This window comes from Sorex fumeus, unplaced genomic scaffold, assembly GCF_029834395.1.
Source record: "Sorex fumeus unplaced genomic scaffold, SorFum_2.1 ptg000034l, whole genome shotgun sequence".
Classification (NCBI taxonomy): domain Eukaryota; kingdom Metazoa; phylum Chordata; class Mammalia; order Eulipotyphla; family Soricidae; genus Sorex; species Sorex fumeus.
The window spans coordinates 35,233,963-35,260,976 of NW_026606091.1; the positions used below are offsets into that span (position 1 = coordinate 35,233,963).

A 27,014-nucleotide genomic window follows, 5' to 3' on the forward strand; every position below is an offset into this window, starting at 1 on the left:
ATGACACAGTAAGAAAAAGAAATAGGTATATGGCATAACACTTCAGAGTTAATACATAAAGATAAAATCTGATTTCAACAGCTTTTGTAGAAGAAGCAGTAGATAATATTTGTTAAAGTCAGCATTATTTTTCCTCCTAAATTTGACACAATGACATTCTCCCCAACAAATACTGCCCTTCCTCTTCGATCAAGAAAAATACAGAGCTGTGATATGTTCTCATCTATGCAAGCACATGTGTGCAAAATGTGTGCATGCATGAACAAGAGATTTGAGCATTTATGTTACCTGCTTTTACAATGTGAGATAACAGTAAGAATAGATATCGTCCTCTCTTAAAACAAAATGCCAAATTGTTTCACTTGTAAATAAACCTTTATTGATTCTGTACATGTAATATTATCTCACAAAAGACCTCCCCACCCATCCATTTCTAAGAACTAAAAATTAACATTTTTCAGGTTAAATAATTCATATTCCACAAAAATAAATATTACTTACCAGTCAGCATAAAAATTTACTAAAGCAACATCGGCACTGTCTGAAATTGAAAAACAAAACAAAACAACCTGTTATTTGTATAACATAATTATGACATAATTAACAATATAGTAGCAATACAATTTTCTCTGTGGTCTCTTTCCATTAATTGTTAAGATCTACTAAACAATAAACAAAACACTTAAGTTACCTCTCACTCAAAAACCCAGACACAAAGTCATGGATGGCTGAATGGCTTGTAGGAGACCTATTCCTTTCCTTTATGCCTTCAATCATTCTACATTCAGTCAATATATACATCATGCATTATATATTGACTATGCTATATATTATATCAACCAATACATAATCAAGATAATCTTAAATCACTATAAGACATAATCTGAGCTAGCTAGCCTAATCCTAAAATACGGAGTACATAAAAAAAACAAATGTTAACACTACCGTAACCATGTTAAATAAAATTTTTTTAACTTTAATGAAGTGGAATAATATGGAACTTAAAAGTCTATCTTTGGATCTTCCATATTCATACATAAGTAAAAATTAGCTCTACAAGTAAAATTCTATTTCACAAACAATACCAATGTAACTAAACCCTACTAAATCTTAAATGCACTACCTAGCTGCAACAAATAATACACAACTATGTTGTATAAAATGTACTTTTTCTGGTTTCTAGTCACTTAACATTTATCCCGGTTGCAAAAAATAACTTAGTATGACTTGGTTATAAAGTTATGAAGACATGAGAAAGATAACAAACTGCTTTTCCCTTCTAAACCTAATGCATAGAAACTAAAATAAATTCCTAAAGTACACAGAAAAATAAGGACAAAAGATCACTTGACTTGATCACTTGACATCCTGTTACTCATTGATTTCCTCGGGCAGACACCAGTAATGTCTCCATTCATCCCTGTCACATGCTAGTGTAGCCCAATGGCATCTGCTGGTTCTAGGAACACGAACAGCCTCAAACCGATCACTCAGGGTCTTGACAAAGAAGTTTGACCATCACGTAGGTGGGAGGCCACAAGGTCTTTTAACGTCCTGTGAAATCCAGTCGGTAACGGCTCTAGTCCAGTGGTCATCTCCAAATCTCATTACGTGTCCAGTCCATCTGATTTTCAACGCCTTGGCAAACGAGATAGCATCCCTGATTCTTGATCATTGATAGAGGTCAGAACTGTGGATTCTTTCTCTCATTTGAGTGAAATGTGATACTCCAAGCATAGCTCTTTTGATTCGTCTTTGGGAGACCGGAATAGCGTTTTCATCCTGTTTTTGTAAGGCCCAGGTCTCTCAGGCGTATCCTAATGCAGGAAGAAGAGTGGAATCAAAGAGATATGCCCGGAACCAGGGGTTCTTCATCCTCTTAGCTATTTTTTGACGCTCTTGAAGGCATTCCAAGCCGCTCTCTTCCTCCTGCACAACTCAGGTGCCAGGTCATTAGTCATGTTGATTTCTCGACCTAGGTACACATAACTGTTGCATTCGGAGATGGTCGTTCTGTTGAGAGCGAATGGAACGTGAGGAACGAGACTGTTTCTCATAAACATTGTCTTTGTGAGATTCAGCTGGAATCTGACCTTTCCACGGTAGAAGTTGGCCAGCAATTGTGCTGCTTGGCTAATGTTTGGTGTTATTACTATGATGTCATCAGCAAAGCGGAGGTGGTGCAGTTGCCAACAGTCTATCTTCACTCCCATTCTTTCCCATTCCAGTCATCGCATGACGTTCTCCAGGGTGGCACTAAAGAGCTTCAGTGAAATGGTATTACCCTGCCGAACTCCTGAGAAACCTCAATGAGGTGGGTTATTGTGTGGATATGGTTGATCGTGCTGAATCCTTTGCGGAACCCGGCTTGCTTGCAAGGTTGTTCTGCCAATCCTATTCAGGATGATTCGAGTGAACAGCTTGTAGACGACAGACAACAGGCAGATAGGGCAACAGTTGCCAATGTTGTGGATTGTCCCCCTTCTTGTACAGTAGTACAGTTCTGCTGGTTTTCCATTGGGACGGAACCTTGCATTCAGACAGGCAGTGTGTGAAGAGCTGAGCCAGTGTATTGATGAGCACTGATGGCAGGTTCTTCAGGTGTTCAGGTCTGACCTTGTCTGGGCCAGGTAATGTTCATTTCTTTATCGACGAAATGGCGTGTCGGACTTCGGAAGGGAGAACGTTGGGAACAACATATCCATCCTGCGGAATTTGGTATGTGGGCAGGTGGACGTGGCTATGAAAGAGATCTGAGTAGAAGTCATGGATAATCTTCTCCATTGCCCTTCTGGAAGATGTGATAGATCCATCAGGACGTCGGAGGGCAGTCATCTTGGTCTTGTAGTTAGCGAAGGAAAAGCGGGCATTGCGAATGCTTCTCCCGACTTCTGCCGCATCTACCAGCACTGCTGCTCTTTTCTCTTTGAGATCTTCCTTGACCACTTCTCTGCACTGTTTTGCGAGCCTGGACGTTCACTTGCAGTTGCCTGAGGCATGCGCCAAGCCATGTTGGCGAATAAGCTCAAGAGTTTTCAAAGACAGGCATTTTTTTGTGGCTATCTCCCTGGACAAAAGATACTCCAGAATTTTAAGATGAGAGGAGTGAATATGTGGCTTTCAGTTATTTCTTTTCTTTCTTTTTTTACTGTCAAAGTACTTTTTACCTACAGACGTCTTATTCTACCTTCTCTATAGAAGCGGTTCACAACTAAAATCTCTGGCCCAGAAGCACTAATAACATACAGAAATTTGTATAAAAGCCCATTTTAGGTGTGCCTAGCAGTATTAATCAGAAATCAGTCCTACCAATAAAGATATTAATAATCTTCCAGGTGACTATACACATGCTAAAGCTTATAAAATGGCTGCTCTAAAAATATCCCATAACACAGAGATGATTTTTAGCGTTTAAAACCAGCTCTAAGAATACAAAATAATACAGGATGCTCAAAAAATTATCTTTGCTTTTGTTATACCTATTTTTAAATCAAAGGGTAAAATGAGTGCTTTAAAAAAATCATTTAAGCAAATTATGTGTTTTCTTAATTTCCTAAATTGTGATTTTCCTATTTATTATTTTCTATAATTTTTCTCTTTTTCACATTCTCTTTACTATGTAAAAAAAAATTACAAATGTTTTCCCCCAAGTTAATCATATCTATAATCACACTATTACCAAAGCAGTGAGTAAAACATTTGTCAAACTATTAATATATACTCTTTACACTTTATACTGAGGTACTTACTTAAAATATCATCTATATTATCTGCATCAAGACTTGTTATATCAGCTGTTACAGGGGTAAAAATCCAAGTTACCTGAAAATTTAAAAAACATGGAATTAATAGAATGTTTTCATATTAACAGAAAAACTAAAAAGAAAGTTTTTGAGTAGTTAATTTTGTTATTAAAAAAAAAGATTGATGTATTCTTTTGGTTTCCTTCATCTGTAGCACTGTAGCACTGTCCTCCCATTGTTCATCGATTTGATAGAGCAGGTCCAATAACATCTCCATTGTGAGACTTGTTGTTACTGTGTTTGGCATATCCAATACCTCACGGGTAGCTTGCCAGGCTTTGCCGTGCGGGTGAGACACTCTTGGTAGCTTGCTGGGCTCTCCGAGAGGGTGGAGGAATTGAACCCAAGTTGGCCCATCTCAACCGCATGCAAGGCAAATGCCTTACCCGCTGTGCTATCGCACCTGGCAAAGTGGCAACGTGTCAGATCTTAGCTGAAGCTAAGCAGGGTTGGGCCTGGTTAGTACTTGGATGGGAGACAATTACTTCATCAGACAAAAAAAAATAGAAAATAGAAGTACTAACTTTTTCAGTCTAGAAAGGGGGTAAATATATATGCTCAAAAAATATATAGAACAGATTAATTCTAAATATTCATAAAATTGCAAACCTATTCAGTCTTTAAAATTAAATACTTCCAACAACTCTCTACAGCACAATAAAATATTTACTGATTATCCAGTTTAAAGAAATATAAAACTGAAATTTATTGATTCTATCCTGCCATGTTTTTATGAAACAAATTAATGAAAACAAGAATTCAATAAACTTTAAATTTTGAATAAATAGCCCTTCTTGGTTCCTCTTCACGTAATGGTGTTGAACGCATCTAGTGAGGGGTCATTAAAAGGTGAATGTTTGTACTTCTACTTTAAGGTGACAAAAATCCAAAACTTATTAAAGATAATGTTACCTAGCCATCTGTAAAACTAAAGTGATCATTTGAAACTAAATCAGCAAATTTGATATTTTTTTAAAGAAATATTCAGTGTATTTTTTTTTCAGATTTGATTTTCAACATACTATGCAACTTTATACTGGTTTTGAAGATTTTTCCAAAGATGTGAGGACATGTGTGACAGTAATAGTTAGAAATGACCACTATGAAGAAGAACTGAGTGTTGAAAGTAGGTAAAGGGATAGCCATGATAACTTTTCAGTATCTGACTGTAAACAATAAGTCCCAAAAGGAAAGAAAGAGAGGGAGAGGGAGAGAAAGAGTAAGAGAAAGAGAGAGGAAAAGTAGTATGGATCACAGAGGTGGGGGGAACTGGGGACATTGGTGGTGGGAAATGTACAATGGTAAAAGGACGAGTGTTAGAACATTTTGCATGAACAACCTTGTAACTGTGTATCTCACTGTTATTCAATAAAATTTTTAAATAATAATAAAATTAAAATTAAGTTTTCATATGCAAAGTAATTAACCACCCCATTGGTTCTTCACCGAGTGGTATCTAATGAAGACTCCTCACCACCCACTCAGGGTCACAAGTACTCAAAAAGGTACAATTCAAAACCTGTGTAATTCACCATTAATTATTTTTCTCTTTCTTCCCTTTTTGATATTGGGCCACACACAGTAGTGCTCAGGGTTTATTCTTGGCTCTGTGCCCAGAGATCCTGGTAGGGCTCAGAGGACGATGGATCAAAGCTAGATCTGCCTCATGCGAGGTGAGCGACCTACCTGTCATACTATGGCTCCAGTCTCCTAGAGATTCTACTTCTAAGAAATATAAACTGACATCTATGGGCCAGAGAAATAGCTCAAAGGAAAAAGAAGGAAGCTAGGAGTCAATCCCCAGTACCGCTAGAAACAACCCCTGAGCAACAAGCTTCAAGAGCCCTGAGCACCAAGGGATCAGGCCCTCAAATAAGCAAAAAAGAAATTATCCAAAAAAGGGGGCTAGGGCAGAGCCTGGCATATGAGTTTGGTCTCCCAGGCACTGCCAACTGTGGCCCTGGTGGCCTCTCAGTTCTGCTGGGGATCTCTAGGAATGGCCGCTAGCTACCCTAAACACTGCTTGGGAACCTGCCTATACACACTTCCCACAAGGACTGCGGAGACAGCTCAAAGGGCTAGTGAACATGGTTTTTTGCATGCAGGAGGCCTGAGATTGATCCTGGCACTATATGGTCCCAAGATCATCAAAGACACAACCCACCCACCACTAGGTGTGTCCCCTCTGCCAGAAAGAAAGGGAGACATACTGATGCTAGTAAATTAATAAGCTCAACTATCTGAAATAATTCTGTGAATTTATTTTTTTCATAGAAAAAACTAAGCCTACCACATCATTTCTTCAAATTACATTAACAGTGTTGCCAAGAGCTGATTACCACCTCTGCTAGCAACCGATAATCTCCTCAACATAAACTTGATAATTTAAATCTCTGAATATCTGTTATATCTAACTAATTTCATTATTTTCAACACCTCAAAAATTAACTGGAAAAAAAACAGGTTTCCCCTATCTGCAATTACTTACTATCTACATACCAATAATTGATATCAATAACTGACATTAATAACTATATAATCCAAATATGCTGGATTATAATCTACTATGAATTGGTGCAAAAATTTTAGGTTAAGCATATGTTAAAGAAAACCTCAAGAAGAAAACACAAAAACATTACATAAAGCAAAGAAGTCAATCATTAACAAAGCTGAGTCATTCAATGGCTAGAGAATTATTTACATTGTGTCTACCAGGTATGTAGACACAAATACATAGCCATGGTGTGCTTCACCTACTGGAGCCCTTAAAGTAACTTCTGGCAGTGGTAGGGCAGATACAAATATGATACAGATATTATATTCAGTGGATAAGTCTAGAAAGCTCATTTTGGAGAGTTATCATCTATCAAACTATATACAGAAAAGTATATTCCAGATTTAATTGCTTTTTAGTTGGGAATAACTACCTGAAAAAAATATTCACATGCTAGGCAATAGCAGAAATAAGACAATATAGCTGTATAAATAGGTAACTACTATTTAAGAAACGCTGTGGTGATAAGGATGCAACTGTTAAGACTTCTTCACTAACAGTTGAGTTTGAGAAGGCTCAAAGCAAGAAAACTGACCCAATAGACTTTCCTCTCCCTGCAGGAGGTTAAGGACATTTTATCATTAAAATTTATAATAATATTCAGTTTGTGAGAGAGAGGAAGAGAGAGAGGGAGGGGGAGGGAAAGAAAATGAGAGAGAAAGAGAGAGAGAGAAAGAGACTGTTTATCTGAATTGTTAGCAAGCTCCACTAGTCTGACAAATTGTTGTTGTTTTTTTTTTTTTATTCAGCCTTGAGCACAAACAAGATTCTCCTGGGGAAATGTCTTTATGTCATACTCTATACTGCTTAAGTAAATGAAAACAAGTAGTTCTACGCTAGGAAGTAGGACAGGGCAATCATTAGTTTATTATTTTTCATTCAAAGTTGGTCTTAAAAATAAAACAGTAACATGCAGAAAAATTTAAGAGACAATCTTAGTAACAGAGCATAGACCTTCTAATGATGCAGTGTTTAGATAACATATGAAAGACATATACTAAAGACATAAAATTTATTTTACAAATTGATTATTCTCTTTAGTTGTCAAGGAAACTGAGAGGCATCTTCAATTACCTTCTATAAATCATCAGATCAGTCCTTGCACATACATTTAGTTAACAAATATTAAACATGTGAGTCTGAAATATGTCTAGTGGTATGGCTTATAAAAGACATACCAGTGAAATTGTAATTATTATACACAAATTCATCTTTAAAGAGCAAAGTCAGTAGTGCCAGGAAACAAGGGCTGGGACAAATGCTTTGCATACAAGGAGGCCCAGGTTCAATCCCGAGCACAGCATGGTTCCTTAAGAATCACTAGCAGTGAACTCAATTATCAATAACTTTGTAAATCACAGTTCTTTAATTAAAACAAAAACAAAAAAAAAGGATCACTAACAGTGATTCCTTGAGCACTAAGTCAGGTGTGGTTTCCGAATCAAACAAACATATCAGAGAGCATTAAAAAAATAAAATTCTTAATTTGGAAATAAAAGATGGTTCAATGTTATGCTCTCTCAAATTATTTTAATATTAACACAGATACAAGAATATTAGCACATCGGGCTGGAGCAATAGTACAGTGGGTAGGGCATTTGCCTTGCACAGGGCCAACCCGGGTTCAATTCCCGGTATCCCATATAGTCCCCTGAGCACCTCCAGGAGGAATTCCTCAGTGCAGAGTCAAGAGGAACCCCTGAGCATCACTGGGTTCCTGAGCAAAGCAAAGCATCGCTGGGTTCCTGAGCAAAGCAACTGCAGCACTACACTGTTCTCCCATTGTTCATCGTTGCTTGAACGGCCCAATAACGTCTCCATTGTGAGACTTGTTACTGTGTTTGGCATATCCAATACGTCATGGGTAGTTTGCCAGGTTTGCTGTGCAGGCGAGATACTCTTGGTAGCTTGCAGGGCGTTCCAACAGGGGCGGAGGAATTGAACGTGCAAGGCAAATGCCCTACCCGATGTGCTATTGCAAAGCAAAAAAAAAAAAAATACTAGCACATACAAAATGTTCTGACACTCAGTCTAAGCCCCAGGTGCTATTTCTCATTCTGACATACATTAATTAGACAAACAATACACTAAGCCAATATATCATATATTGCAAATGAATTATCAAAGTTTTTCTGTTCATAATTATTTTTCTTTTGGGCCACACCCAGCAGTGCTCAGGACTTACTCCTGGCTCTGCACTCAGGGATCACTCCTGGCAGGCTTGTGGGATCATAAGGGGTGCCAGAAATTGAACCCAAACTGTTTGCAAGGCAAGCACCTTACCTACTATACTATCTCTCTAGCTCTCTGTTCATATTTAAGTATACATACATACATATGTGTATATGTGTGTGTATATGCGCGCACACACACACACACACATATATATACACACACACATATATCACTGTATCACTGTCATCCCATTATTCATCGATTTACATGAACAGGCACCAGTAACGTCTCTATATCTCCAAGCCCTGAGATTTTAGCAGCCTCTTCTTGTCTTTTCCCAACGACTGGAGGCTCTTCAAGGGAATGACACTTGTTGTCGTTACTGTTGTTGGCATATTGACTATGCCACAGGGAGCTTGCCAGGGCTCTGCCTGTGAGGGTAGGATACTCTCGGCAGCTTGCCAGGCTCTCCGAGGGGCATATATTTATATATTTATCTTTATGATTTGTTGCCTACTGTCTGAATCCCATCAAATATGTTGTGGTAATTATTGAAAATGGGTAGAAAGTGTCTTACGATGTGTGTCCAGAAAGCGGCCTGGAGCGTGACGACAGTTGGGTGAGGTCAGCTGCCAGGGCTGGGTCACTTGGGGTGGGGAGAGCTCTTGCCTACCCAATCTGGGGCACCCCGAGTGAAAACAGCCTGGTGTGGAGTTTGATGGCATGATTATGGGGGCCTCATTTTATACTCCCATCTGGGAGGAGCAACCACGAGTTCTGGAGGGTGGCCGATGAGGAAATTATCTGGTCCCGGCAGGGTGTGGCTTATGGGTGTGATCCCTGGGTCACCAGAGACTGGGGGAAGCAGGCAGGGGATCTCTGCTTCCGAGTCTCACTGACTCCAGAGACCAAGGCCACAAAGTTCTGCATTATCTGAGTTCCTTGGGACTTCACTCACGCATGATGCTCGGGCGAACATCTGGAAAGCAGCCTGGAGTATGGCTACGATTGGGTACTGGAGGTCGGCTGCCGGGGTTGGATCCCTTGGGGCCGGGTGGGCTCTCACCCGTCCCACTCTGGGAAGCCCCAAGTGAAAACAGTGTGGCATGGAGTCCCATATATAATATATAACGTATATATAATATATTATATCATAGTATAAGTAATATATATTTCTAGACTCTGGTGGAAAGAATGGTGTTGAAACTATGTATATACAAAGTTTGTATATACAAAACCACATCATGACTCTCAAGCAGAATTTTAAATAAATACAAGTTCCAAGTACATTATGACCATTTGTGTGGTTACTACTAAAATAAACATCTTTTTCAATGCAAACTGTACTTTATTTCTTTTTTTAATTTTTATAAGTGAAACACCATGAGGTACAGTTGTAGACTTACTAATTTTTGTGCTTGGATTTCAATTATACAATGATCAAATATCCATCCCTCCACCAGTGCCCATTTCCCACTACCGCAGATCCCAGTATCCCTCCCACCCCCCATCCCCCCCTCCCACCCTGCCTCTGTGGCAGGGCATTCCCTTTTGTTTTCTCTCTCCCCTTTTGGGTGTTGTGGTTTGCAAAAGAAGCACTGAATGGCAATCATGTTGGGTCTACAGTCTACTTTCAGCATGCTTCTCACATCCTGGGAGGATCCTCCCAAAACCCTTATTTTGGTGCTCCCTTCTCTATCTTAGCTCCCTTTTCCCCTAGCATGTGTGGTTGCCCTCCAAGCCGTGGAGTAAAATTCCTGGTAGTAATCTCGGCCACTCTTAGGTGTTAGTCTCCTATTTTGTTACTTTATGTTCCCCAGATGAATGCAATCTTTCTATGTCTATCCCTCTCTTTCTGACTCATTTCGCTTAACATGATACTTTCCATGTAGTACCACTTGTATGTAAATTTCATGAATTCATCCTTTCTAACAGCTACAAAGTACTCCATTGTGTAGATGTACCAAAGTTTCTTTAACCAGTCATCTGTTCTCGGGCACTCAGGTTTTTTTCCAGATTCTGGCTATTGTAAAGAGTGCTGTAATGAACAAACAAGTGCAGATGTCACTTCAACTATACTTTTTTACCTCTCTGGGATATATTCCCAGGAGTGGTATTGCTGGGTCAAATGGGAACTCAATTTCTAACTTTTTGAGAATCATCCGTACTGTTTTCCAAAAGGGTTGAACCAGTCGGTATTCCCACCAGCAGTAAAAGAGGGTCCCTTTCTCGCCACATCCGCGCCAGCACCAGTTACTTTTGTTCTTTTGGATGAGGGCCAGTCTCTGTGGTGTGAAATGATATCTCGTTGTTTTGATCTGCATCTTCCTGATGATTAATGATGTAGAGCATTCTCTCATGTGCCTTTAAGCCATTCGGATTTCTTCCTTGAGAAAGTTTCTTTTCATTTTGTCGCCCCATTTTTTGATGGGGTTGAATGTTTTCTTCTTGTGGATTCAACCAGTACTTTGTATATCCTTGATATCAACCCCTTTTCAGATGTGTATTTGGCAAATATCTTTCCCATTTTGTAGACTGTCTTTGTATTTTGGTCACTGTTTCTTTTGAAGTGCAGACGCTTCTTAGTTTAAGATAGTCCCATTTATCTATCTCTGTTGTCACTTGCTTGGCCAATGGCGTGACATCTTTGAAGATACCATTAGCTTCAATATCATGGAGGGTTTTGCCAACTTTGTCTTCAATGTACCTTATGGATTCCGGTCTGATGTTGAGGTCTTTAATCCATTTTGATCTTACTTTTGTACATCTCTAGGCAAAGATCTGAGCCCACTTTTTTGCATGTAGCCATCCAGTTTTGCCAGCACAATTTGTTAAAGAGGCTTTCGTTGCTACATTTCACTTTTCTTGCCCCCTTATCGAAGATTAGATGATCATATGCTTGGGGGGAGATGTCAGTATATTCAACCCTGTTCCATTGGTCTACACCTCTGCCTTTCTTCCAGTACCATGCTGTTTTAATTATTACTGCTTTGTAGTAGAGTTTGAGGTTCGGGAGGTTGACTCCTCCCATTTTCTTTTTCCCAAGAATTGCTTTAGCTATTTATGGGGGCTTATTGTTCCATATAAATTTCAAGAATGTTTGCTCCATTTCTTTGAAGAATGTCATGGGTATCATAATAGGGATCGCATAGAATTTGTACAGTGCTTTGGGAAGTATTGCCATTTTGACAATGTTAATTCTCCTGATCCGTGAACAGGGGATGTTTTTCCATTTCCTGGTGTCCTCTTTTATTTCCTGAAGTGGCATTTTGTAGTTTTCTTTGTACAGGTCCTTTACTTCCTTAGTTAAGCTGATTCCTAGGTACTTGATTTTCTGAGGCACAATTGTGAACGAGATTGTTTTCTTCATTTCACTTTCTTCTCTTTCACTAATCGCGTATAGGAAAGCCATGGACTTTTGGGTATTGATTTTTATAGCCTGCCACTTTACTATACAAGTCTATTGTTTCTAGGAGTTTCTTGGTAGAGGTTTTAAGGTTCTCTTAGTATCATATCATCTGCGAATACTGAGAGCTTGAATTCTTCCTTTCCTACCTGGATGCCCTTAATATATTTTTCTTGCCTAATCGCTATTGCAAGTACTCCCAGTACTATACTGAACAGTAGTGAAGAGAGTGGGCATCCTTGTCTCACCCCTGATCTTAGGGGGAAGGCTCTCAGTTTTTCCCCATTGAATATGATGCTTGGTGTACGCTTGTGTTAGATGGCTTTAACTATATTGAGGAAAGTCCCCTCTAGCCCCATTTTGGCGAGGGTTTTCATCATAATCGGGTGCTGGATCTTGTCAAATGCTTTCTTTGCATCTATTGATATGATCATATGATTTTTATCTTTTCTTTTGTTCATATGATGAATTATGTTGATTGATTTCCGAATGTTAAACCATCCTTGCATCCCCGGGATGAATCCCACTTGGTCAGAGTGTATGATCTTTTCGATGACTTACTGAATTCTATTTGCTAGTATTTTGTTGAGAATCTTTGCAATCCGTGTTCATCAGGAATATCAGCCTGTAGTTTTCTTTTCTTGTGATGTCTTTGTTTCCTTTTGGTATTAGAGAGATATGGGCTTCATAGAAACTGGAAGAGTTTCTGTTTTTTCAATTTCCTGGAAAAGCTTAAGAACTGGGAATAGGTCCTCTTTAAATGTTTGGAAAAATTCACTAGTGAATCCATCTGGACCTCGGCTTTTGATTTTGGGAAGACTTTTGATTACAGTTTCAATTTCCTCGATGTTAATAGGTCTATTCAGGTACTCTAGATCTTCTTGATTCAGCTTTGGGAGATTATAGGAATCCAGGAATTTATCCATTTCTTCTAAGTTCCCTTGTTTCGTAGCATACAGATTTCCAAAGTAGTTTCTGATGATCTTTTGAATTTCTTTGGTTTCTGTTGTGATATCCCCATTCTTATTTCTGATTCGGCTTATTAGGGTTCTTTCTCTCTCTGTTTGTGAGTGTTGCCATTGGTTTAACTCTAACTTGCTTAAACAACCCCAGTTATCAGACAGTAATACTGTTTCCCTGCAGTATTATTAATAGCACCACCGCTTTTCACAAGGGCACTGCGTTTGGATAATGAATCATGTGATCGCCCTATTTGCAGTACTCCTTCAGCAACTAAGAGAAAGCACTTCACAAATCCAAAAAATTAGTACGCATATCATGTCCTTCAACATACAAAATGAAAATCAGAATGAAATGAAGACAAAGTACATTATGAATGCTAAGCCAATCACTATACTCAATGAACTGAACTATTACTCAGAAAAATACTAAAATGGGTAAGTAAAAAATTAATACATAATCCTTGAAGAGTCACTTAGTTCAAATGTCAGAAGTCATTTAGTTCAAATGCCAAAAGAGTCATTTAGTTCAAACGGCTTAATTCTACAGTACTTGGAATTCCTAAAAGGTGTCTTATTATAGCCCTGTCTCCAAACTTTAATCAAGCAGCTTTCTCTGGGTGGAATAGCTAAGAAAACCTATCTAGCTTTCAAAACTCATCATTCCTATGAAACCTTTGCTGATGGTTCCAGATAACAGTAATTCATTTCTAACTCCTCTGAACATCCAGAGAGCTTTCTGTAAGACGTTAACGTATTTTCACACACTCACTATTTGTGCTTTCTTTTTGGAAATTGAGTACCCTAAAAGTAGAGCTTGCTGCATTTTCCCAATTCTGTATGCCTAATATACAAAGAACATTAAAATACACAATAAATGAATGAATGGGCAGATCATATTAATATACTGGCAAGTAGAGAGTGCTGAAGGTGAGAAATAAAGGAACAAGGCCCAGAAATGGGAACAATCACAAATGTTCCTTTAACATGTTTGAGGAAAAAGAGGTTATCAAAACAGTAATGAAGTCTATATTTATTTAAATTTTTTTAAATTGTGTGATGCTGAAAAGCATACTAGATGATTATTCAAAATTCATATTTAGATGGAATATCAGAAATGATCTTCCTCCTACTCACTACAGGATGCCACTACATGATAGTCTAAGAAATGACATTAAGTACCAATAATACCTTCAGCTATTTTCTCTGTTCTATCATGAATTTTTAGATACTTCAGATACACTGAATACCTTCATTCATTTAAGAGCAGTCTTGCTACATTAAAGGGCATAAATATTTGTTGTGCTGTCCTTTTTTAATTTTTTTCGGTTGTATAGAGATAGAATCTAGACCTCATAAACACATGTACTTTTCCACTGAGCCTATATTGTCCCTTCTTAAGGTTGTTAAGTAATGAAAATAAGTTATGAGAATACCAGGACAGGAATATAAGTGTCAGATAGAAGATATTATTAAATTATAATTTCCTTTATCAAGATTATAGGGCTGAGCGATAGCACAGTGGGTAGGGCATTTACCTTGCATGCAGCCAACCTGGGTTCGATTCCTCCACCCCTCTCAGGGAGCCCAGCAAGCTATCGAGAGTATGCCGCCTGCATGGCAGAGCTTGGCAAGCTCCCCGTGGTGTATTCGATATGCCAAAAACAGTAACAAGTCTCACATTGGAGTCGTTACTGATGTCCACTCGAGTAAATCAATGAACAACGGGAGGACAGTGCTACAGTGATACAGCGAGATTATAGCCACAAAATCATCTGCTGGATTTTGCTTTATTAGAATAACTTTGTAAAATGAGTTTACAAAACAAGAAGCATTTCCAGTGAGTTGTTTAAGTACTAAAATAAGCTCAAACAAAAACTTAAAACCAAACCCTTATTATCCAATAATGGTCATTGAACCAGCATCAACTGGGAACTAACAAGGACACTCTGGTCTCACCCCAGACCTACTGAACTAGAATCTCCATTTTGATAGGATCCCTCCATGATCCCAATGCACATTAAAGTTTTAAAAGCATTGCTTAGAGACCCACATCCCACAGCTGCTGCCACGTAAACTTGTCCATCAGTCCAGATTCAGGACTAAATCTCAGAAGAGATGTAAGCCAAGGTGCTAAAATTCAGAGACAACAGTCCTGGCTGAAAACTCTGAGGACACTTGAAAGGGGCCAGGCGGAGTCCAGGATCTGCTGAAATCCACACCCTGTGGCTGCTGCCATGTCAACTTTTCAACCCCACTGCTTCACGACTAATCCCTGCAGAGATACCAAACTGATGAAAATTCCAGGTACACTAGTTTTCTGGCTGAGAACCCTGGGGTTTTCTGAGAGTGGGGCAAGCAGCCTTCCCCAAATCCCTCGCCTCTGTGCTTCCCCAAGGTCCAGCAGCCACACCCACATCCCACAGCCGCCACTATACTGACATCCCAGTAAGAACACACCCAGTAAGACGGGAATGTCCACCAAGCTCAAGACACAAAAAAAGGACACAGAAGATTCACTAGCAGCTAACAACTTAGTAAATCCTCAAAGACTTAGTAAATAAACCCAGGTGAGATATAACAATTTTTCACAAATTTTCTTATACTAAAGTACCTTTCATATAATTCCATTAGTCATTTAGTTACAACGAGCAATATAAAATGTTATTTTGTACCTGTCTGAGGGTAGCATTGGGAAAATGGAGACAATGGTGAAAGGAAGGTCACTCTAGTGGTGGGGTTGGGGTTAGAACAGTGAATGCCCACAACAACTGTCTTATAATCAACTTTGTAAGTTATGGTGTTTAATGTGAAATTTAAAAAAAAAAGCATTGTTTAGAGGAGCAAAGCTTTTGACCTTGAAAGTAAATAAAAATACAAGAATAAGAAGACTCATTTATGAAAACTATGTATTAATATGAAAATAATATAAAAATAGTATGATTTTAGGAAACTGTTGAATTGATAATCTTATTAGGAATTTATATAGATGTTAATATTTTTAAAACATACTGGCTTCTCCTTGAATAGATATTTATGCAGAAAAAAATTTCATGCCCAAAACAAAGCCTCAATAGAGGATGTTTCCTTCCTTGTAACATTCATGTTCTCAATTGTCATTACCTATTCTTGGCACTCGACAGCAACAGCTTAGCCTCGGAGCATTTTTTGCTAAATACTATTATTTCATTTGCCCCCTTTCTGTTGTTAGATTCTCAAAGCGTTTCACAAACTATGTTTCTCCTACAGCAAAAAATAAGTAACACTCCAGTCAACTCCCTTCCACTTCTAATCCAGATTGACAAATCAGCTTGGCACCTGACATCTCAAGTGCCAAGGGATTTTAGCTGCTTCCCTTCCCTGGGGTCACTTCTCTGACGCTCAGTTTTGCATTAGCCTGGCAGGCAACAGACTCATAGAGCTTGCAGTTGACTTCAAGCAGTTAAGAGATATAAAATGTCCCTTGAGAAAAGCAGCTGAGGCTGACAGACATGGTAAGAGTCTTAAGGTTGTATCAATCCAGGCGTATCTCATTGATAGTATTCCCAGAAGCATTATAATGAACTGGTAGTTCAAAGAAAGAAAAAAGTACAGGACCAAGTATAAAATAACACTAGGAAGCTACTTTAACATTTAAATTGCTCAGTGATACAACTTTCCTACATTATCAACTCAACCCATTTTGGAAGTCAGAACTAATCTGCTTTCATTTTACCAGTGCTGGGAACTTATGAACCCAGAGTCTCACACACGAAAGGCATGCACTATCTACCAATGAGTCACATCACTAGCCCCTGAACCAATCTACTTTCATAAAGAAACATTAGAATATTCTTGATTGAATGGCAAAATACGGTGGACAGATGCTGCTGGGAAAAAAATATTCTATACAAAAAAAAAAAAAGAAAGGAGGAAAGAAAGAAAGGAAGGAAAGGAAGGAAGGGAGGAAGGAAGGAAAAGGAAGGAAGGAAGGGAGGGAGGGAGGGAGGGGAAGGAAGAGAAAAAAATGAAAGAAGAGAAAGGAAGACAAAAAATACAGATAATATAGCTCAAACTCAAATTCTGCCAGTAAAATATCATAAGAGTAAAAATCATTATAATTTATACTTTTCCTGGCAGATATTCATTTTTGATCGTGCATAATTTTCATGAAAAAAAAAACTGACTTCATCTGTGTTTTGTTCTTCACTGTTTTGTTCTTCTAAAAATGGGATGAAGTAATTTACCTGGAATAGATAATGTACTACTCTGACCTTCAGAAAATAATGTGTTATTGTTACAAAAAAGGTTTTTCATAATTGAGGGTGAGTTTCTCAATGTGTGAAAATCAACACACTGCTCTAAAACCCAAATTTTTTCCCTGTATATATCCTAGAACTTAAAGAGGGGGTGGGAAAAATGGTGCAATAATGGTATATGTACATGTAACAATGGTCCATTTATATCTGTCCCTACTAGTTGCCAGTACTGGATCTTCTAAGTACTGTAGAGAACAATTAGTGACAAATATACACCAGAAAAAATTTATGACTACTCTCCTTGTGCTGTCATTTAAGGTCAAGTGAGGAGTTGGGGGGAAGGGTGGCACACCCAGCAATGCTCAGGGGCTCTATGTTCCTGGTGGTCCTAAGGGATCTGAACTGAGTCACCGCAGTCACATGCAAGGCAAGTGCCTTCCATCCTGTATAATCTCCAGCCCCTGTAGCATAATCCTTACCTAAATTGCCTGATGGGGGGGGGGGGGGGGCGGGGGAAGCTCCCTTAAGTTAGAGGACATACATACAGAGTTTAAAGAGATAGTACAATGGATAGGGCACTTGCCTTGCATGTAGCCAACCCAGGTTCAATCACCAGCATCCCATATGGCCCCTTGTCCACCATCAAAAGTAATTTCTGAGTGCCCCCTGAGCATTGCAAAGTGTGGCCTTCAACCCCAAAACTAAAACAAACTAAAAATGAGAGAGATCACAGACACACACACACAAACACACACACAGAGAGAGAGAGAGAGAGAGAGAGAGAATCTAATACATAAGATGCAAATCTTTTTTGCTATGTCACTTACAGAGTTCTTGGATCAAATGGTAATGTGGGCATTCAACAGTTTTCTGACACCAGTCAGTAACCCAAGAATTTGATTTACTTTCGCTCAATTCTGGCACTATCTCTCTGGACTCAGCATCTAATTCCTCAGGAAAGGGCTTCTGTCTCCCCAAACAGCTGTACTTTTCAGAGGCCAAATGCAAACTCAGGCTATTCTCTATGCTTCTGACCAACTGGCCTCACACTGCAGGCCGCAGTATTCAGGAAACCCATTTATTCAGGTGTCTGCCTTGTTATAAAATGATGTAACTCCGAACAGCCAGATGGAAAAGATAGAATAGAAGGCAAAGAATAGAAGGACACGGAGATTGCACGCCTGTTCTAGAAGTGCCACTTTCCTAACATCTCCAGAATCTCCGTATGTTCACCAGCTACAAGCCTATTCCCTTGGTACTTCATAGAGGCTTCCAGGCATCAGGACTTCAGTTATCCCAGCGACATGAGAGAGGGGTATAGCCATATAGTCAAAATACAGATTCAACAGAACTGAAAACATGAGATCTAAGCAGCAACCACTGAGACTTTGTAATGTGCCTGTCAAGTTGACAGGTGGGATTGAATGGGGGATGGGATGGGTTGGGGAGGGAATCTGGAACACTGGTGGAGGGAAGTCGACACTTGTGGAAAGATTGTTGTTGAATTATTGCATGCCTAAAAGGTAACTATCAGCAACTTTGTAAATCATGGCTCTTTAATTTTAAAAAATTACTAAGCTGTGATTAATTAAATCATCAGCCAGTGGCAATTAGACTCAATATTCACCCTGTCTTCTCCCCCTGGAACTGGGGATAGGAACAGTATTCTAGACCTCTAACCACAGGCTGGCTGTCACGGCAACTAGCCTTCATCCTCAGGCACTTTTGAAAGTCACATTTACTGGCCTCATAAGATGCCTCTTATCATTTCCCAACACTTAGGAGACTGCAAAAATTTAAGAGCTGATGACCAGAAACTTTGGGTGGAAACTACATATGAGAAATATATCTGGGCTATTCAAAGGACCAAATACACATTTCTTATAAACTAGTCATTTATTCCATAACTATTTCATCTCATTGAGTTGCCTATTATATGCTAAGCATTGTACTGGACTTTGGAATAAGTTATAACATTATATGCTTATGCTTCACATAGAAAATAACTTTCGCTTTCGTATTTAAGAGCGAGGATATCATTTCTCCAGTATTTTATAAGTCATGCACTTCTGGTCATGAACCTGGTTCAAGTCCCCAGCACCATAAATCATGCCCCGAGCAACACCAGGAATAGTTCCTGAGCATGAAGTCCTTGAACACTGCCAGGTATGCCCACACCCCCGAAAAAAAAAAAAACTGCTCAAGGTGTATGTCAAACAGACTATCTCCTAAATATAAAAATTAAAATTTTTCTTTTTCTTCTCTTTATTTTTTTGGCTTGGGGGACCACAACTGGATATGCTAAGGGCTTGCTTCTGGTCTTTCACTGAGGAATCACTTCTGGCAGGCTCAGGAGACCATCTGAAATGCCAGGGAGCAAATTCAAGTTGGACACGCACAACCCAAACACTCTACCCGCTAAACTTACTGCTTCAGCCTGTGAACTACCATTTTTTAACTCTTTTATTTACCAATTTCTGTAAGAGACCAATGCATTTCTGCACAGAAGAATCTGAACAAAAATATTTCTGCATGTCAAAGAATGCTCTTATTTCACCACTAAATATGTGACCCTGACAATTTTGTGGTGAATCAACAGACTTTCAGTGAAACTTTTAATTTCTTATTTTTCACATTACTTAGTTCGAGAGTGATTTCTTCCTACAAACTAAGCTCTAAGATTAAAAAAAAAATCGTATTATCGAATCCATGAATGATCCTATTACTGTATCACTTATTCCTATTAATCTACTTATTAGCTTAAAAATCTGTACCTTAGGTAAGATAGAGAAGAGACCAATATGACAATAATAGCAGGGAATGATCATGCTGGATAAGATCTGAGTATTAAAAGTATGTAAAGAGATATTCTTTTTTTTTTTAATTTTTATTAGTGAAATACCATGAGGTACAGTTGTAGACTTACAATTTTTTGTGCGTGGGTTTCAGTTATACAGTGATTGAGTACCCATCCCTCCACTAGTGCCCATTCTCCACCTCCAGTGCTCTCAGTATCCCTCCCACCCCCTCCATCCCACCCTATCCCTGTGGCAGGGCATTCCCTTTTGTTTTCTCTCTCCTTTTGGGTGCTAAGATTTGCAAAAGAGGCATTGAGTGGCAATCATGTTCGGTCTAGAGTCTACTTTCAGCATGCATCTCTCATCCTGAGAGGATCCTCCCAACACCCTTTATTTGGTGCTCCCTTCTCTATCTGAGCTGCCTTTTCCCCTAGCATGTGCGGCTGGCCTCCAAGCCATGGAGTGAACCTCCTGGTACTTATCTCGGCTACTGTAAAGAGATATTCTTGATGACCTTTCAGTATCAATATTGCAAACCACAATGCCAAAAGGAGAGAGAGAGAGAGAGAGAGAGAGAGAAAGAGAGAGAGAGAAGAAAAGAGGATTGGGGAGTGATGGGAGGGAACCTGGGGACACTGGTCCTGGGAAATTGGGAAATGTATACTAGTGGAGGGATGGCTGTTGGAATAGTGTAGAATTGAAATCTAATCATGAAAAACTTTATAAGGGTCTATCTCACAGTAATTCAATAAAAATGTTTTAAAAAATTGTACCTTGATAACTGGATTAGTATTTCTAATAAAACTAATTGCACATACCAACCAGAAATCAACTTTGGAAAGTCACATATTTGTTAAGATATCTATCCTTGGGGCTGGAGCGATGGCACAGCGGATAGTGCGTTTGCCTTGCACGTGTCCGACTCAGGTTCGGTTCCCAGCATCCTATATGGTTCCCTGAGCACCGCCAGGAGTAATTCCTAAGTGCAGAGCCAGGAGGAACCCCTGTGCATCTCCAGGTGTGATCCAAAAAAGAAAAAAAAAAAAGATATCTACCCTAATTAAATGATCGCTAAAAGAAGTTTTATGTGGCCCCATATGCCAGATAGTTCTGAGTTGGTTTTGTGGGTCTTCATTGTTGTTGTTGTTTGTGGGGTTGTGTACCCAGTGATGCTCAGAGCTTATTCTTGGCTCTGTGTACAAGGATCCCTATTAGCAGGCTTGCTGACCATATGGGGTGCCAGAGATCAAACCCAGATCAGTCAAGTAATGTACCCCACCCACTGTACTATGACTCTGGCCTACCACATGTTCTAATTAACTCTGTAAAGCAAATAGATTTATCTTTCCTTTATCTGGTGAGTAATCTACCTACTAGGACCAGAGAGATAATTCAATAGATTGGGCACACATGTTTTGAATACGCAAGGCTTGAATTCCATCCCTGGCATCACATGGCCCTGAGTGTTATCAGGAGTGACCTTGAGCAGTGGGCTAGGAACAATCCCTGAGTCCTGCCAGGTGTGGTCCCCAAAAACAAAGTAAATAAATATATAAAATAAAATCTACCCAGTGATATCTCTACATTTTTGCATATGTATGTTAAAGATTATTACATCATGACCCCCATTACTACTACCATTTCCACTACCAGTTTTTTAATCACTTGTAACAAAAAAAGAGAACCAGAGAATGACTATGATTTTTTTAAAATTTCTTTTGGTTTCTGAGCCACATATGACTGTGATCAGGGCATACTCCTGGCTATGCACTCAGGGATCATGCCCGGAGGGGTTCGGGGAAACATAAGGGATGCCTGGGATTGAACCCAGGTAAATGCCGTACCCACTGCTATCTCTCTCCCTCTGGTTCCTACGATTTGTTAAAAAAGAAAATTTGAATTTAGGAATCCATTTCTCTACAGCAATTCCGTTGCCATGAGATAAAGAAAAAAAGCAGTATTGCTGTAATTTGGAATTATATACTTTAATTTTTAAAGCAATCTGGGAAACAGAAAAAAAAAAAGATCAGGGCTTAAAGGCTACTACAGTGGGCAGGGCACTTGCCTTGCATGTGACCAACCCAGGTTCAATTCTGGGCAACACATATGGTTGCCTAAGTCCTACCAGGAGTGATCCCTGAGTGCAGCGCCAGGAGTAAGCCCTGAGCATTGCTGGGTGTGATCCCAAAATAAGCAAACAAAAAAGATCAATAGGTAAGATGAAGGAAGAAAACTTTTAGTGTAACTAAAATTAGAATTTAAAAAAATTTTTTAAAAAGGGGGGTCCTACTCCTGGTGTTCTAAACAATCAACTGTAAAATAGAGGCAAGAGACCATTTTCCACATTCCTGAGTCATCTTCATCCACACCCTTAACTTTTCCTTTCTTTTTTTATTTTTCAGGAGCGTGTGTGTAGGGGGTGGGGGGAGGAGCAGACTGGGCCAGTGATGGTGCTCAAGGATTATTCCTGGTTCGGGGCTCAGGAGTGACCCTTAGGGGTGCTCATGGGAACAATGTGTGGTGCCGGGATTTGAACTGAAGTCACGGGCCATCACCAGTGTATGCAAAGTAAGTGCCCCACCTCTTGTACCATCTCTCTAGCCCCCAGAGCCTTAATTTAACCTAGACCCCTGATGATTTTTATAACCTTTATTAAGCAATAAAGTATGAGAAATCACTACTTCCTAACATTTGTACACTATGGTGCTAACTCCAGATTGCCTCCAGAATTGGGAGCTTCAATGCAGCAGTTGACAGACACCTCAAACACCTGTATGTGGTACTTTAGATCCGGCAACAGTTGAATTTCAGCCAAGTTTGCCAATTTAAGGAAAAATATTTTAAGTGCTGAGTAGATAGCTCAAAGGGCTAGAAAGCATGCCTGACAAACACAAGGAATAATACGTCAACCCACAGTACCCCCTGGCCATCCAGAACCACCCACATGTCCTGGTGGCTCCCAGCACCACAGGCTAGAGCAGCGCTGCACTGAAACACTCGAGTCTGGGGTGGAGAGATGCAACAGGAACAGGTAAGACACTTCCCTTATACAAGGCTGACCCCAGCACGATCCTAAGCACCATGCACGACCCCCTCCCCAAGCACCTCCAGGGGTGAGCCCAGAGCCAGAATTAAACACTGAGCACAGGCGCTGCCCAAGTCTTGTCCCCCCCCTCCACCATCCCTCCCCCGCAAACAAAAACACAGTATAAAGAGAAAGAGCAACATCACTCTTAGACTCAGATCTGGCAAGAATGTTAGAATTATCAGACCAGGAACTTAGAGTATTCGAATAAAACAGATGAGGAATGTAATAAGAAATCAAAGTTCTAAGGAGAAAACCAAAGATCCACGGATAACTACAACAGATAAAACACACACTCTAAAGATCATTTCTGGGGCTTGACAGTACAGCCGGTAAAGTGCTTGCCTTGCATGCAACAGACCTGGGTTTGATTCCCAGAACCCCACAGGGTCCCCTAAGCTCTGCTAGGAGTGGTCCCTGATTTCAGAGACAAGAGGTAAGCCCTGAATATCCATGAGTGTGGCGCAGAAACAAACCAAAAAAAGAAAAATGAGCTTTTCTCCAAATTGAGATCAGATACCAAACCACAAATCCAGAAAGTTCAGAGAATACCAAGCATAAAAACACCGCAAAACTAACTATAGTTATACCATTTTCAAACTATAGATAAATATACAGAAAAATATTCTGGAAAAAGTCAGGGGGAAAGTATTATCCCTACAGACTGGAAAAGACAGAAAGTATATCCAACTTCTCAGAAACAATGCAAATAGGAAAATGTACTGAAATATTTTAAGTATTCAGTGAAAAAAATGCGCCATCCTGCCAATAGCCAGCTAAGTTATTTTTCAAAGGTGAAGGAGAAATAAAGCTCTTTCAAATAAAGATTGAGAAAAATTATTTCCAGTAAAGATGTACTTATAGGAAAAAGATTCAAGGTCAATTGTTCAGCACTTGCCTTAGATGTGTGAGGCCCAGGATTCATCACTGGCACAGTTAAAAACAAAACAAAATAAAACAAAACCCAAGTAAGTAATTCAAGATTAAGAAACTAGAAACTCGGATCTACATTAAGAAAGCAAGATATCAGAAAAGGAGTGAAAATAAAATAAAAACTAACAGGCCACAGTTTGCTCAAAGTGTAAATAGCAAAATGACAGTATGAATTTGGCTATGTGTTCAGCAGTGAACATAGGCATTTATGGAAGATGTTAAAACACTATCCCACTGATCTGAGAGAGAATACAGTGGGTAGGGTGCTTTCCTTGCATGTGTCAGGTTTGATCCCTGAGCTCAGAGGCAAGAGTAAGTCCTGAGCACCACTAGGTATGGCCCCAAAACCAAATAAAATACTACCCCAAAATATGCAAAGAATACATGACCACAAGAAAAATAACCCAATTTATGTGGGTATGGTGCCGCCAGCAGGTCAGTCTGTACCTGTGAGGTGAGTGCATCAGCAGCCTGATGGCACCATCAGACTTTCAGATACTCCAATATTGCTGCTGTGCCTTTGGCTAGACCCCAAAAACTTGGGGTAAAGTTTACCAAGAAAGTAAACGTCCAAAAGTTAGGTATGTGGGAGACACACCCACAAACCACCTCCAGTTCAGCTATATAATTGGAGGCATGGCCTCTCTGGTTCCTAATCGAACTGCTTAACAGCCAAGATCCCAGAGACTCAGAAACAAATCTCAGAACCCAAAGGCTTTTGGTAGAAATGTGTCCTGTTCCTGCAGTAGATTACTGGGGCTGGGCCACTCCAGGGGGGAATAGGTTTCATGCCTTGGCCTGTTCCCCTTGGCGGCCTGGTGACTGCCATCCTCCAGAGGCCACTGGACAGTCAGGTTTGAGCCTGCAGTGATGAGACACGCACGGCCTCACGAGATGGGGGTGGAACCAGCCCTTTCCTCCCCATCCCAGAGAGACCCCGAGTCACTGCCTACAACAGCCTCTCTGGCTTCTGATCAAGCTGATTAATGGCCATGATCCAAGAGACTCAGAAACAAATCTCGAAGCCCAGCGGCTTTTGGCAGAAATGCATCTGGACCGCATATAAGGTGGCCGCTGCCTCAGAGCTAATTGGAAAGCCAGGTATGAGCCGGCGGTGATGAGGCAACTGCAGTCTCATGGGAAGGGGGACGGTACCGGCTCATCCTTCACACCCTACCAAGGTCACAAGTTGCCCCCCCACAAGCAGCTCTCCTGCACGGCCATGGCTCCAGAAGCAAAAGGACTTAATTCAGAGCCCGGCAGCTTGCGGCAGAAAAGTGAATGGACCATGCGTTCAACTCCAGTGCCATGCCTCCCCGGGAGGGAAAGTGTATTGCTCCCTTCCACCTTTCTCCCCCCCAGCAGCAAGGTGGCCACCGCCTCAGAGCTTATTGGAAAGCCAGGTATGAGCCAGCGATGACGGGGCAACTGAAGTCTCATGGGAAGGGGGGTGGTACCAGCTCGTCCTTCACGCCCCAAGTCATGAGTTGCCCCCCCACGAGCAGCTCTCTGGCACAGCCATACCACCAGATGTACAGAAACCAATCTCATAATTATCTGGCTCTTTGCAGAAATCCAAAATCCCACACAACATTATATGATTCTCATAACAGCTATAGAAAACAAAGTATTTCACAATGCCTTTTCAGCAATTCTGATGGGGGGGGGGGGCGGGATTCTAAACAATAATGGTGCATCTTTTGTCAAAATAATGAATGTAATCAATGTAGAGAAGAGTTCAGTGGAAATAACCTGCCTCACAGGCATTGGGAGGGATGGGGGGGTATATTGGGGTTCTTAGTGGTGAAAAATGAGTACTGGTGAAGGGAGAGGTGTTTGATCATTGTATGACCAAGACTTAAACCTGAAAGGTTAGTAACTTTTCCCACAGTGATTCAATAAATAAATATAAGAAGAAAAATAAATAAATAAATAAAGCTATGAAAAGAAAAAAAAAGTAAGGTGGAGTTCATGCCCAAATCAATCAGCTAATCAGTGGCTGAATATATAGCAGTACTCCTACTAAAAAAAAAAAAAGAGAAAAGAGAAAAAAAAGAAAAATTAACCAATTTAAAAGTAAGCTAAAGTCTTTGATAGACAATTCATAAAGATATAACAGATGGCAAATATACACATTAAAAAAAAACTCCACGTCACAGGCCAAAATTGAAAGGCAAACAAAAACAGTATTGCCACACACTTATTAGAATAACCTAAGACCAGAACAGTGACAATACCAAATGTTAGGGAGGATGCAGAGCAATGGGAACTCTTCTTAGTCACAGTTGGTGAGAATGCAAAATATATCATCACTTTGGAAGATACTATATTTTATAAAACTCTAATCTTTATCTTACCAATTACACTCTTTGCTTTCTACCCAAAGTAATTAAGGATATATTACCCCATAAGACCCTCATATAGAATTTTATAGTTAACTTTTTGTTCATAATTGCTAACAGTTGAAAGCTATTAAGATGTTCCTCATCAGGTCAATATTTGACAGCACATATAGCACACTGTGCTATTCAGTTAAAAAGAAATGTAAACTATGAAGAGATGGAGGAAACTTAAATGGCTATTATTATTTGAAAGAAGCCAATCTAAAAAGGCACAATCAGAGACTTAAAGCATCAGTAATGATCAGGGGGTGGGGTAAGAGAAGAATGAATAGGCATAGCACAGGGGCCTTTTGTTTTGGGGCCACACCCTGCTGTGTTCAGGACTTATGCCTGGCTCTGTGCTTAGGTTCCATGCCTAGGGATGCTCAGGGAACTCCACAATGTTGGGGATGAGATCCAGGTCACAGGCATGCAAAGCATGCACTAAATCCATTCAGCTATCTCTCCAGCCCAATGAATTTAAGTCCTTGAGTTTGTGTTGGAGTAAGCCCAGGAATCTAATAGTAAGAAAAACCCCATTATGTCACATTTAGGAAGTAAATAAATATACTGGAGAAGTAATAGCCATATATATCTGGCAAAGTAAACCTACCACTGGCAAGCAGTCTTAAGCATTGTAGTGCTTTTGTGCAATAATTATTTTGTGTCTGAAAAACCAAAG

At 39.8% G+C, this 27,014-nt stretch overlaps 1 protein-coding gene across 1 annotated transcript in view; it reads right to left on the minus strand.

Annotated features, from left to right (window-relative positions):
• ERP44 (endoplasmic reticulum protein 44) overlaps positions 1-27,014 on the minus strand; it is an 87,727-nt gene that overhangs the window by 38,578 nt on the left and 22,135 nt on the right. Inside the window, exons 2-3 of the mRNA XM_056116992.1 lie at positions 3,750-3,822; positions 502-541 (exon numbers count right to left, since the gene is read on the minus strand). Coding sequence (XP_055972967.1) covers positions 502-541; positions 3,750-3,822 — 113 coding nt within the window. The remainder of the gene's footprint in view (positions 1-501; positions 542-3,749; positions 3,823-27,014) is intronic.